The 14,580-nt window shown below is 44.3% G+C and overlaps 1 protein-coding gene across 1 annotated transcript in view; it reads right to left on the bottom strand.

The window, feature by feature from the left end:
- Positions 1–3,020: 3,020 nt before the first annotated feature.
- Positions 3,021–14,580, bottom strand: part of P3h2 (prolyl 3-hydroxylase 2) — a 150,966-nt gene continuing 139,406 nt past the window's right edge. Inside the window, exons 12-15 of the mRNA XM_060370154.1 lie at positions 14,009–14,126; positions 12,485–12,560; positions 9,479–9,619; positions 3,021–4,159 (exon numbers count right to left, since the gene is read on the bottom strand). Of these exons, the coding sequence (XP_060226137.1) occupies positions 4,067–4,159; positions 9,479–9,619; positions 12,485–12,560; positions 14,009–14,126 (428 nt within the window). The 3' untranslated portion in view covers positions 3,021–4,066. The remainder of the gene's footprint in view (positions 4,160–9,478; positions 9,620–12,484; positions 12,561–14,008; positions 14,127–14,580) is intronic.

Below are 14,580 nucleotides of genomic sequence, written 5' to 3' on the forward strand. Positions count from 1 at the left end.
GCCTTTTAATATGATTTCTGAAGCCGGAGATGATTCACTAATTCAAGCATTTCACATTGCCTCTGCCATCCATTGTACAGCGTCAGGATCACTGATCAGACTGTTCCATGCTTGTCATTGTCTGGTCTCAGGGGTCAGGGAGTGATGGGCACAGAAAGCACTGTGTTCTGCAGGAAGGAGGAGCAACAGGGACTCAGCAGCAGAAACACTGCTCCAGCCCAGCAGTGAGCTCAAAGCTGGTTGATGTGACTTATCTTGAGATGTCTGAAGATATCAACCAGGTAAAAACAAAACAGGCCCTGTGTCTCTCATTGAAAACATCAAATTATCTAGGGGCAAAAGATCGGCAGGTGGCCTCCTGGGACCATGTGGGGAGGTCACCTCACACCACAGGCTTCTTGACAGCAGGCTGAGGAGAGGCATGGCCTTGTAGTTTAGAATGTTTTGGCAAATGGCTCCTCTTTGCCCCCAAGAGCTTGGGTGTGGGATCAAGTCCACCGTTTCCCACTTTTCAGCTACAGCACTGTCAGCTTCCTCAGAATGCTTAACACTTTGGCACCAGGAGCTGCTGAGGTGGCCCCATTACTCCTTCTTTGACGTCAGTGAGGGAGTTGTTCCCTGTGGCTGTCTTATGTGAAATAATTCAGCATTTGTACTTCAATTAAAATTCATAGGTATATATTATTAAGTGGAACTGACTCATTCTGTGGCTCCTCTTCAGCTGAATAAGTGCCAAAGAAATGTTACTTACGTGCTCATGATGAAAAGCCAGGAAAACGAAGAGTTCCTTGTCAGTTGAAAAGCAGGCTTTGCAAAAAGCACTTCATGTCCCAGGTCAGTCCTTTCTAAATTTAAGTCAAAAACCATCTCTACCATTGAGGGACAAAAGAAAAACTATAAAAAGGGAGAGAGAGAAAGAAAGAGAGAGACCCACCCATCGTCTTTATTGCCATGAGCTAGGTATGTCTCACAAATGAGCTGGAATCAAGTTGAATTAGGGACATGTGTCCAGTGTATCTTGTGGGACAGAAAGAAATGTGTGTGGCCACAAAGCTATTGGCAGGAAAAGAGAAGTTTTGTTGATTCTGTAAAATCAAACCTTTTTTTTCCTCTCTCTCTCTGTTAGCATAATAGACAGGCCTGGGAAGATGAGGGAGGGAACAGTTTCTCTTCTCTCAGGAAAGATTTTGCTTCTCCCTCAGACCCCACTACACTGTGTTCACTGCCCTCCTTGCCTCTACCTGTGAAAAGGGCACCATCATCCCATGCTTAGAACACTCATGGAGTCACTGGGTGTGAGCATGTGTAGGGCTAGAACCCTTTAATACAATATTACAACGAAAACAAAAGCCTTGTGAAGTATAGAACTTTTACAAAGTAAGGGACAATGGTCCCTCGGTGATAAAAGGAGGGCTTTGATGCCCACACTGCCTCGCGCATGGAGTCCTTCTGTGGAAGCTAGAAAAAAGTGTCCCTGGTGGAAGGATCCACCCTTGCAGAGGCATGGATGAGCGAGCAAGCACCACCTTTGGTCAAAGAGAAAAAGCTACCAGTTCACTAGGTAGAGTAAGCCCTACTCCCAGATTTCAGCCCCACATTCAGGCATCCTTGTATCCCTCATTCCAACAGCTCTAGCTTTAGTTCTGGTCCTGTCTGCTCTAATTCAGTCATCACAGGATCGTGTCTGAGCCTCAGTTGTTTTTTTTTTTGCCCAAACAGACAGAATTGAATTGTAGTCTCTGTGGCTTTCTTCAGTTCTCAAAACAACAAAAATCCGGATGGAATTTTCCACTTACCTGCAAACAGCACTGTGCAACCTGTAGACTGTAATTTCTGAGTTTGGCTTTCCTAGGTCATCTGATGGCACTCCCTGAATATTTGAATGGAATTATGCATGGTTTGATGTGGAGCAGATTAAAACAAAAATGAATGCTTTAGTACATCCTCAATGTTCCAGGTGTAAAGCAACATGGCCAACCAGCAGAACGGGAACAACCACTCCCTGCTGTCAACGTGACACAAGATGAGATCTCACAAGACAGCATCGGCTACTGAGGCCTTTACCCACTCTCTATGGGGCGGATGGCGCACTCCTTGCTGAAGCTGCTGCCTCTCCCAGGCCACCAGCGCACCCAGGAAACAAGAACTGTGCAGAGCCAACGGCTGCTTTCTTTGTTGATGTCTTGTTACCAGAAAACAGAAATTAGATCCTTGCCCAGATGCACCTATCATGGAGTCTGAGTGCCAGCAAGGCTTCCACAGTGGAGAGCAAACAAATAAAAAAACAACTTCACATTTCACCAACAGTTAACCCTGAAGTTAGGCCGAAAGTTTCCTAACTGCATACACCTGGAGCGACCTCATTTGGGCACACTCGGATGTTACCAGAAAGAAGTTTTGCTCCTATCTGTTAATATTTCTAAAATGAATCTTGCTACTGGTTTGTATTCTGTTTGTCTTGAGCAAGGCATAGGGTTTTGGAAACAATTATAATGAATTCTACCACTTCAGAAAGGGAAACTGGATCTCGGGAGGGGAAGAAAGTGGCTCTAGGTTACTTGGGAATCGAGTGCTTTTGTCATTCTTCTGTCACAGAGGTGTAACCAGCATTCAGGTTCGGTGGTGGAAGGCCAGCAGCATACAGCCCCGTAGCTGAATTTCTCATTTTCAGAGAACAAATGTTCTTAGCACTAACCAGGTCACAAGTGGCAGAAAGTAAACTTCACCTTTACCAGTACACATTGCAAGAGCGGGTGTGGTCTCCCATCGGCTAGACTTGCCTCAGGCTCCCAGAGGCTAGAATAAGACAGAGCAGTGCCTTTGCGGTGAAATCATAAGTCCTCAAGTTCTCTGAATTAACACTCCAGTCTTGCTAGACAGTTCTGGTCCTTCCAAAGCAAGCTACCTACTTTCTTGCTGCTCACTGTCTGCGAGCAAAATTGTCGTGGTCCATCGCTCCTGGGTTGTCCCAGTTATAAACTGTGGTTGGAAGATAAAATGCGCAAGAGTGAGAAGACAAATGCTGTAACAAGGCTCCCTTTATTAAGCAACTCGGACACAGCATGCCTCTGCGAGCTGACAGAAGCACTGAGAAGAGGCTGTCCAACAGAGGCTGACAAAGAATAGCCTGTGAGAAGAGATTTCCGAATTTTCACCAGCAGCAGCCCCTCTCCAGCAGCTGGGCAATAGCTCCTGAGGCAGGGGGATTAAAGATGTTCTTCCATCTTCACTGGGGTGAACCTGTGCTGCTGGAACCTCTGTGTGACTGTTTTAAGGATAACTCGGAGGCTGACCCTCAGGGAGCACCAAGGAGGGGAATCAGAAGTCCTGTTGAAAAGAGCAGTCCTGACGCTCCACACAAGGGGGCGCTGTAGCAGTTCTTATCCCAGTAGTGGCTTCATTAAGCCTGTGATTCTCACAGCCCTGCAGACTGTGTCAGGGGCTCCTCAGACACAAGCCAAGCCTGCTGTTAAGTAAGAGTCTGAACTCTCCCTCAGCCATCAGCACCAAGAGAGGCCACAGAACAGCAGCAAGCCACAGAGGCCTAAGGCCAATTCACACACTAACTCTAGATGTGAGGTGCTGAGTACCAGCCTATCATGCTGAGCTTTTGAATACGCAGCAAATTAATGGTATGTGTGTGAGTGTATGTGGGGTGTGTGTGTGTGGGTGGGTGTGGGTGTGTGGTTTAGTGTTTGTGTATCTGGGGCTGTTTGAGTGTGTTTATGTCTGTGTGGCATGTTTGGGAGTTAGTGTGGTATATGAATGGCAAGTGTGTGTTTCTGTGGTATATTTGTTTTGTATGTTTATCTGTGTGGCGTGCAGCGTGTGTGGGATGTGACTTGGTGTGTGATGTGTGCTTGAGGGTGCGACTAGGCTCTGAATGATGAACTGAAGAAAACCAGAGAAGACAGAGAGAAGGCAAAGTGAGCAAAAGTTCGGAACAGAGGAGGAATCTAGCAACTCATAGTATCCTGTTAATTTATACCATGGCTCTGTACAAAAATAAAAAGGTTCTTCTAAGATTATCAATTTAAATAAATAGTCAATAGAACACTCTCTTTTTCTATAGCTCATCTTTGGGGTTAATATTCAGTCCATGCTTCCTGTGTTGTTCCTGGTCCAAGATGGCGATCACTTCATCAGCCTGTATCCGCTCCTGCAAAAAGACAATTGACACATTTCTAGGATAAGCATAATAGCCATCCCGGGAAACAGATGCTCCCGCAACACTTCCAGCCAGCCATCTGTGCACATGGTGCTTCCATCCAGTCAGGGATAAGCCTGCTTCATCCAAACTGGGGCATTCTCCACGCATCCTCATGTTCTAAGCAATTACCTTCTGAGACACCTCCTGAGGAGAAGGCTCATGCTTTCTACCCTTTCTGTCTCATGGTCCCATCACCATCTTCTGCTCAACTCTGCTTAGACTGATCTCACTGTTTTCTCCCCTAAGATATGTCATGCTCCTCTGTCTCTCATAGAAGACTACTGTAGCTCACCATTTGTCTGAAGAGCCAGGCCCTCATCTCCTGCCCTTGATAAGACTTTTGTCCCTGGCTTTTCTGTGTCCTGTTTCTGTCTATGTCTTTTCATGGAGAATGTCTGTCGCCTTGTTTTAGGCCGGAGTTTCTCAATCATAGTGTGACTGACATTTGAGAGAGAGAGAAGAGAGAGAAGGGGGGCTTTCCTGGGCACTGTCGATGTTAAGATCCCTGGTCTACAAGATGTCCCCACACTGTGAGGACTGAAGTCATGTCTGAACATTGTGAAGGTCCCATAAATAGTTAAGTGCTTCGTCTTAAGAGCAACCCATCCAGATGCTTCTCATTAGTGCTCTAGAAGATTCCAAACAAGTTTCACACCTCGCTCAGGCTCCTGTGGGACATTCTCCCTTAAGTCTAATGGCAACATGGTCCTATGTGGGCCTCACAATCCTTCCAGTTGGTTCCAGGTTCTGTTTTGTCCTGCCTCTCTGCTCACCTTACACTACAACTCCAGATTACCTCAGTCTCTGAGTGTTCATTCTCGAAATAGTTTCCCCGCTCTAATCTCGGCAAAACCCTTCCCCGAATGCTTTCAGTACAGCCTGCGTTTTCCTTTTCCCTATACCAGCCCAGCATAGGTCTAGCATGTCTTCCTCCCGACTTCACAGGCAACCTTCCCCCAATGGTAAGCCATCATTTACCTGTGGTATTCCTCTAATCTAAGTCCACATGGTGGCTAAAGTCATCTTTTCAGTCCAGTCCTTCTCTAGGACAAGGGGAGCTTACAAGGGTGTGAATTGTGGAGGGTGGTTTCAATGGCTTCTTAGCAGCGCCAATAAAATCCATGTGCCTTAATATAAATGTGGCCCATGACTCCTTCTTATCCTCACGTCCTGCTCTCATCGTTTAGAAAACATTCTGTTCTAACTACCCTGACCTTTTTTGTTGTTGTTGTTGTTCTGTTTTTATTTGTTTGTTTGCTTGTTTTTTTCTTTTTCCTATACAGGGTTTTGTAGTGACAAGGTTTTTCCGTGTAGCCTTCACTGTCCTGGACTTGTTTTGTAGACCAGACTGGCCTTGAACTCACAGAGATCTGCCTGGCTCTGCCTTCGTGAATGGTGGGATTACACGTGCGCACCACCTCACCCGGCTCTCTGACCTTCTTTTTATAGGCTGTTTGGTTTGGTTTTTGTTTTATTTCATTGGTTGGTTCTAGGGATTGGACCCAGACGCTTGCACATGCAAGGCGTATGCTATGGCGCTGAGCTGGCTCCCAGACCATTTTTGTATCTTGACTACACTACCCCAAGCCTCTTCTCATCTCTGGTTTTCTTCAAGTTGTCCTCTGCCGGGAATACTTTTCCTGTCGTGCTCCTTTCGGGTGGCTCTTCCTGCCACTTGGGTTGCTACACATTTGGACCTAGCTTGTCAACTATCTACTGTTAAGTTAGTTATCAGTTAAGCTATTGTATTTTCTACCTGTCACTGATGGGTGTCGAAGACAGTCTTCTGATTATTTACATATTTTTTCTTGTTTTGTATTTTTTCCTCTTTTAGAATGTAGGTCCAGGAAACCCCATGAAAGTAGGAGTTTTGCCCTATCCAAATTCTATCCCCCATTGCCGGTCCCTAGTATAGTTTCCAGTACACTAAATTATGACAGCATCTATATCCTGACTTGAAAACAAAGCTCTTGCCGCTGAGGGACTGAGACTTATAATGATGTCACATACAGGCAACTGAAAAGAACAAACACACTGAGTAATAGAAAACTACATAGTTACATCTGAAAGCACGTGGCTTAGCAAGCCCATGGGAAGCTCTCACATTTGATGACCACCAAAAAGGATTGGCACATGCTTCTTTTTAAGGGAAGGAACCCATGTGTTGGGACAGATGTCTGCGGAGCATCTAATATCTTACATCTTACATACATATGTGACTGAATACTTTCTGAAGATGAGAGTGTTTGTAAAGGGAATTTTCATTCCCCTGGTCCAATTGATTACTCCCTCTGTCTGCTCACCTAGGCCTGGAAGCTTCTAGCCTCTGTAAAATCTAACCTAGGTATAGAATGTTTTCAGCCTTACTGCTTTTTTTTTTTTTTTTTTTTTTTTTTTCTTTTTTCTTCCTAAGCTCTGGACTGGCTGGTTCAACTCATCCATTCTGGCTCAAACTCCTCTAGAAGCTAACTTCAATTTGACTTTTCTTTTCCTCTGAATTGTTTTGCTTGGCTTTAAACTATCTCCAGCAATCTTTTCTAATCCCCTGGCTCCCTCTCATTCTCTGGCTTGTTTGGTCTTCACCTGAGTTCTTTCTCTGCAACCGGTCTCTCTATTAATGTCCTGGTAAAACTGCCTTCTATCTCTATATTGCCCCTTAAGTAGCTTCCCTTTCCTCTCTCTTCTCATGAAAGTTGGACGTATCTTATTCTGTCAAACATTTCTCTGATTCATCACTTTTTCTGTCATTCTGTCATTAGACATCACTTTCAAACATGGGCGCTTCCTTCTACAAACTATTTATACCTTCATTGCTTGGGATTAAAGACATGTACCACTCTGCCTGAACCTACGCTTTTTCTTTACCTGAAACTTGCTGTATACCAGGCTGGCCTTGAACTCAGATCTGCTTGCCTCTGTCTCCTGAATTAAAGGCATGTTTATATTCCAGCCAGATCACAGAGACCTAGAAGGTCTTTGGATGTGATCTCTTGCCAAAACAACCATGTTTCAAATTAAAACTCCAATACAAGTTTTTATTTGTTTGTTTATTTATTTATATTTTATCTATTTATTTATCTATGCATGTATGTATGCATCTATTTATCTATTTATTTATTTATTATTTGGTTTTTCAAGATAGGGTTTCTTTGGGTAGATCTCACTGTCCTGAGACTCTCTGTGTAGACCAGGCTGGCCTCAAACTCAGAGATCTGCCTGCTTCTGCCTCCTGGGTGCTGGGATTAAAGGTGTGTGCGACCATGCCCATTCAGTAATTATTATGAAAAATCTGTTACTTATTTTTCTTGGACAAGGTTTCTTTGTTCAGGGATCCTAACCAGAGAATCACAAACTTTGTTACATATTAGAACCATATGGGCAGTTTTCAAGTACTGGTACTCAGATAGCTCAGTACATCACTATATACGGACATCTGAAGATAGAAATCAGGCATTAGTTCTAGGTGGGAGAAAATTAATGTCAATGAAGAGGAGAAAATTTTCCATTAGCAGCACTGAGAGGTGCCTGTCATTTCCTACTGTGACCACTAGATGCCGCTACAATCTGAAGAGTGGAGAAGGTTTTTAGTACTTTTCCATGAGGCACGAACACTGGTGTTGAAGAAACTTGTGTAGGAAGGAGCATCTGAAGGGTTCGCATTGACTGTTCTAATAAAATGCTACACTGCATTGTGAGGGAGTGATGGATGTAAAGTCATATGAAATGCATACTAAAATAGGGTGCTGGTTTTTCCACAATTTGTTGTGCAGACCTCAACACGGGGGTAGTGGTACTGGCGTATTGTAGATTTAAAACTCAAGGAATGAGAAACGGCAGGTGAAGGAGGCTGCTGTGCTTCTCACGGAGTTTTCTGGGCTCTGCCGGGTTCTATCCAGTGGCGCCTTTTTGGTCGCCTTTTTGGTCTTTCTGTGCCAGGTTGTCGTCTTTATGTCTGAGCTAAAGCAAGCCTTTACAGCCTTACAGCACACACTCCCCCTTCAGATGCTACTGTGATGTGATCCTTTCCTCACTGCTGGACTTCCCTTGCAGCCAGGGGTTCTCTTCTGTCCCCCTCTGCACTCTAAAGACCTACCAGGCAACAGAGAAAGTGCTTCAAGAGTGTGGGCCAAAAGAAAATGCTGTTTCTGATCACGGAAAGGGAGATATTCCTCAACTGCTGCTTCTGAAACTGGATCAGGCTTAGAAATTGAAAGGAAAAAATACGATGACACCATTCTACGATTAGAATTCCAGGGGCCGGGAGATGACCTTGGGTGAAGCATAGGGCTCTTGCAGAGGCCCAGTGGTTAGTTCCTAGCTGCCATGTCTGGTGGCTCGCTCTGACTCCAGGGAGTTAGGAGTCCTCATCAGAACTCTACCCACACTCACACAAGCACCCATAATTACAAGTTAAATACATCTTTAGCTGCACTTAGTGCATGCCTTAATTCCAGCACTCAGGAGGCAGAGGCAACAGGATCCATATGAGTTCAAAACCAGCCTGGTCTACATAGTGAGTTCTAATACAGCCAGTTCTACACAGAGATATCCTGTCTCAACAACAACAGACAAATATTTAAAAGGGTAAACTAGAACTTCATCTCTCCACCCTCACTAGGGTTTCAGTAGACTTTGAAGGCAGCAGTAGACTTCTGTGTTGGCTTCAGGTCCACCTTTGGTGACCACCGGAAACAGTCCCTCAACCTCTAGTGGAGCTCTAATGAGCTATTTTCAAGCTGATAATCCCACTGAACCAAGGTGAGGACTCGGAGGTTCCTCATTAAGGGAACCTGACTGTCCTCTCCCAGGAGTTTCTGTTCTGCCTCCCGGGTCTGAGCCTCAGGCCTCTTGACAGATGGTACCAGTAAGTTTCCCGGCCACTTCAAGTATGATATTATTCCAACATTCAATAGTGAACTAAATAATAATGACCTTCCAGGTCTCTTTACTCTTTCCCACACACGCTTCATAAACTAGTTAGTGGTGTTTTAACGCCTCCCTAACCTTTCTGGTGCCCAGGAGAACGACCTTGGCTGCCAGTGGTGCAGTGTGTCAGTGAGCTCAATATTCAACATCCATCGCGACAAGCACGGTGCACTAATAGATCTGGCTCTGCAAACGTCTTCACAGTGAGAATTCAAACTGGGTAACAGGCGCCTTCCCAGCTTTCACCACAGAAGTCACTACCGGCTTCCGAGGGACAGCAAGGACTTAACAGAGAGGTCGGTCCGGGGAGCTGGGCTGCCTTTTAGGCCCCTGTGAACTCACCAGTTCCCTGTAAAGAGGGTCTAGGGTGAACCACAGCGCCACGGCACAGCGCTGGCCTTTGGTGACGGCCTTCACCCCATGAGGGTTCTCGCCGCCAGATGAGAAGCTGATCATACGCCCACACTTTGGTTTTATAGAGGCCTGACAACAAAATACAAATGAGAGTTTCAGTTCCCATGCTGTGTGTCCTTCTATCATTCCCTCAGCACGGCTGTTTACTTGGGTAAAAAGCTGAAGCAAAGAGCGATGGAATCTTAGTGTTGAAAATGAAGAATACAGAATGTCCCAGTTTTCTTTACCTGTCAAATATAAACTGTTTCAAAATAACATTTACCCTTTACAATAATAAATACGCTTAAGCAACATGTATGACACATCCATGTACTTAGGGATCACATGGCATGCGCTCTGGTGATAGCCGCCCATTCAAAAATGCAAAGCTTCCCTTTTAGCGCACTACAGCAGCTCTTGGCACTACCAATACAGTGATGCTTAAGGTGGGTGAGAATGTTAATATCTGTGAAACCGGAAGGAAACCAGGACACGAGGGGTCCCAGACAACTATTACTGTTGGCCTGGGTCGCGGCTACATGGTTTCACACCCTTTGTAATTCTCCAACCAAACAGTGATGGTTTATGCTGTTGTGACAATATGAAGTTTTGAATTTGTTTCCTTTACGTTACTCTTATCCGTGCTCAGGTCATCCAGGCATCGTGTGGCTCCCTCCGCTGATGGGAACGCACCAGCCCTTGGGGTGACCTGCTCGTGGTTCCAGGGGTTTGAAATGACTGGCAGGACCATTCAATGCTCACACACTGCTCAGCTGTCCGCTGATGTTTTGGCAGGGCAGTATACGGTGAGGGAACACAGATGGCTGAGGGCACCGGGCTGTAGTGCCCGAGCACCAGGAGGCTCTACAGGCCGACCAAGCATAAGCAACTGAGTGCTGGAGCCTGTGGCCCTGTGTCTTAAGAGATGTGCAGTAGGAGCTGAGGCTGCTTTGTGTCCTTCCGGAAATCATGAAAACTTACTGGCTTCATTGGGCCTGGACAAGAGCAGACAGTGCACAACATCAGCAGCCCCGGCCAGTGTGTGTGTGTGTGTGTGTGTGTGTGTGTGTGTGTGTATGTGTGTGTGTGTGTATGTGTGTGTGTGTGTGTGTGTGTGTGTGTGTGTGTGGTGTGTGTGTGTGTGGTGTGTGTGTGTATGTGTGTGTGTGTGTGTATGTGTGTGTGTTTATGTGTGTGTGTGTATGTGTGTGTGTGTGTGTGTGTGTGTATGTGTGTGTATGTGTGTGTGTGTGTGTGTGTTTTGTGGTGGTGGTGGTGGGGATTATACACATGTGTGCAGGTGCCCATGCAGTCCATAAGAGGACATGGATCCCCGGAAGCTGGAGACTGAGGTCGTAGTGAGCAACCTGACGTGGGTGCTGGGAGCCAAACGTCCTTCAGTGTCCAGGGCGGGAGAGGGAGAAAGGAAACCTTCCCACTTCTCTTGAGATTGGATTCAGTTTTTTTTTTTTTTTTAGCAGAAAGGAGGAAAATAGAAATTCCTCAATTCCTCATTTTTAAAAATTCCTGTCTGATAATTTTAATTATCTACAAAAGCCTGAAAACACGAATAAACACAAAATACTACTGAGCTTTTCCACTAAAAGCTTAACACCTTTTCTTTCACTTTTTGGAGGGAAATAGGTTCTGTGGTAGATGCCTCGATGGTTAGAACTGTGCAAGGAGAACATCCCCGCTTTCACACAGAGAAGTAGCAGGATAGTAATAGGCCAGCACAGCAGCGTCAATCATTGGGAACTTCCAAGTATGGCCACTAGAGGGAGTAGAGACAAAGGAATAGTTGACCATACTCTTAAAATTTAAGTCTTCTGATTTTTCTTTCAAACGATTTAAGACATGAGTAATTTTTCTTCTTCAGTTTCTATGTTTTTAAAGCTTGGAAATAAAATGGTTTTTGTACATATCTCTCCCAAAAGTGAGAATCCTTTACATGGATTTTAAAGTCCAGGCCAGATCATAAATCTTGGTTTATTTTCTCAGAAGCGTAAAGCCTCAAACTACTTACTGATTTATTTGTCTTCTTAAACAAAAAGTGAGGCAGAATGTCTGTCTGAATATACGTCATTGTATTCAACTGCACTAAATATTCAAAACTGTAACAGTGTTTCTGGGAACTACCCCCACATCGTCACGGGAATCCCTTTTAAGCCAATGATATACAGCCTGAGATGTCACCCACTTAGACCACGGATGGCCATGGATAGTTCCCTGTTGAGAAAAAACGTGCAGTCTAAGACTGAATGCAGAAAACATGGACAGAGTTTTGAAAATTGCTTACATAATGCCAAAAACTTGAAGTTATCCTGCACAGATGCCAACTAAGATTTTGCAGAAAGAGACTTTATAATAAATTTATAACTCATAAGCTCTTCATATTGAAATTCCGTGTTCTTATGGCGTGTTTGATATTTGGCTTAAAGATCAGAAGAGTTGAACTATATCGCCTGTAAATGGTAAGGGCTGGTTTCTGAAGGCATTGGTTTGGTTGTGAATAAATATTAGTGAGTATAAATATCCACTTGGAGGTAAAAGCTTGTGGCTTGTACTTAATCATATATACCAGTTTGCATGCACACATGGACACATTTGGAAGTTCAGGCTCAATTTGATCCTGCTGGTTACTTGAAGCCATTGCTTTGTCTTAGACTTATGTTTGAAGATTACTTGACAGAGCACCGGAACCTCCCAGCTTTGATTCTAAGTCTAACATTATATATATGGCTGTGGTCAAATCCTCAAAATTCCTATTGCCCAATCTGTTCGTTTTTAAAATGGACTAAAATAGTGACTATACCTAATACTTTTTATTATCTATAAACCACCAAGACCCTCTTCATTTCTTGAATTCTTGAGCCCAGAAGCATTCGAAATTCAACAATCTGCAATCTTGAAGGAAAAATACTAAGTGCCTTTTTTAGGAAGAGGCATACTCACAGTCACGGTTTTAGCGTCCATCTCAGTAAAGATGAATTCTCCTCCTTCAAAGTCGTCATTCATGTACAGGAGAGCACTGCAAGGAAAGGGAGAGGGCATTCAAATAACAGTCAAGGAAAGTATTCAAATAACAGTAAAGTGAAGACTAGTGACAGTCTTCGACACTGACCCCTCATACCCTTGACACTGAGCTCGGGGGCTCTGGGTTATACTTTCGGTGCTTATCTATTCCATTGACATTTATTACATCACATTTAATAAGTCAGGCCTTAATTAGATAATCCTATAAACCCATCCTCACTGTTTCTTCCACATTCTTCTTCCCACCTATAAAGTAGACCCAGGGAATCTTTCTTTCTTTCTTTCTTTCTTTCTTTCTTTCTTTCTTTCTTTCTTTCTTTCTTCTTTCTTCTTCCTTCCTTCCTTTCTTCCATTCTTTCTTTCTCTCTCTTTCTCTTTTTTCTTTCTCCTTCCTTCCTTCCTTCCTTCCTTCCTTTCCTTCCTTCCTTCCTTCCTTCCTTCCTTCTGTTCCTTCCTTTTGTCCCTTCCTTCATTCCTTTCTCTCTCTTTCTCTTTTTTCTTTCTTTCTTCTTTCTCCTTCCTTCCTTCCTTTCTTCCTTTCTTTCTCTCTTTCTTCCTTTCTTTCTCCCTTCCTTCCTTCCTTCCTCCCTTTCTTTCTTTCTTTTTTTTTCCCCCATTAGCTTAGTTAATGAATTCCTTGTGACCTAGCCTGGCCATGCAGATAGGGCTTGCTCCCTAAATGTTTTGAATAAAATACAATTTAGACACAACTGACGTGTTATTAAACACACTCAGTGACTACATATTAAGATCTATGGTTGCACGCAGGACTATTTTCTCTTAATGTACCAACATCTCTTCTTATACTATACAACAGCATTCTTTTTGAGTTTCTATTTTCCTTTCATTTTCCCCAACATAATATTTTAATTGATTACTTGGGGATTTCACATCATGCACCCTGATCACACTCATTCTCCAGTCTTCCCAAGTCCTCCCCCTTGCCAACTCCCCTCCACAAAGAAGAAAAACAAAGACTAAAACAAACAAACAAACAGCAACAAAGTAAAACTATGTTGCTCAAATACTCACTAAAGCATGGTCAAACTGCCAGTGGCAAGTCCCTTACAGAAAATTGAGTCCTATCCCAGAGTTTCTATTTTCTTAATGGGAAAACGCAGACACAGTTCTTGGTGCCTGTGACTCATACACACATATGTGATAAAGTGTTAGGTATGTTGGAAGACCATACCCTGCGCTCTCAGAGTAGGAAACACATGCAAGATAATATGCCTTAGTGAAACTGATTTACAAAGCGAGTCACGGGCTTAGGAGATAAAATGGGCACGATGCCTAAGGTAAAAATGAGAAGCCTCTCTCGCGGTCACGGCTGCTGCTCCATGTAGCTCCTCGAGATCTCTACTTCACAGAAGTGGATAAGGAAGCAAGACCCCCAAGCAGCTTCCCACGTTCCACAGAAGCTTGACCGGAAGCAGCGTCTACCTGTAATCACGGAAAGTGTAAGCCGGAGGCTCCTTCCAGCACTCGTTAGCTTCCGGATCCAGCAGGCAGTTGTCGGCATGAATGGGATGGCTGAGGTCATTTCTTCTATCCTGCTGCCCTGCCAGAAGAAGGAACGGGGAACAGTGAGAGCAGGCAGGATGAAGAACGACAGCAGAAGCGCCGCATGCCACAGTTAAAAGCACGATTCGACAGTCATCTTCAGCTCCTGGCTGTGCCTTCCAAAGGAGGAGAGACAGGCGGCAGCGAGGTTAAAGAAAAACAGCAGTCGGGGGAGTCCTGTGGTTCTACGTAAACTTGATACCAAACTTTGGTCAAGGCACTTGGGGATACATATACCTGGGTAAATCCCATTCGTTTTATGGGCTGTACTGCATGTTAGGGTAGCAAAGGCTCAAGAGACATAAGCCAAAGGTTTTGCCCCACAGTGTAAAGGGCTCTGATATACAATTCCTTTCACTCTCATTGACATGAGTGAAGAAAAAAAAATGACAGTAAGCAGGAGTGATGGGCACCTGGCTCTCAGAACATTCTTTGGTGAACGCCTTATTGTC

The sequence above is a fragment of the Meriones unguiculatus genome, chromosome 17 (genome assembly GCF_030254825.1).
Source record: "Meriones unguiculatus strain TT.TT164.6M chromosome 17, Bangor_MerUng_6.1, whole genome shotgun sequence".
NCBI classification, from domain to species: domain Eukaryota; kingdom Metazoa; phylum Chordata; class Mammalia; order Rodentia; family Muridae; genus Meriones; species Meriones unguiculatus.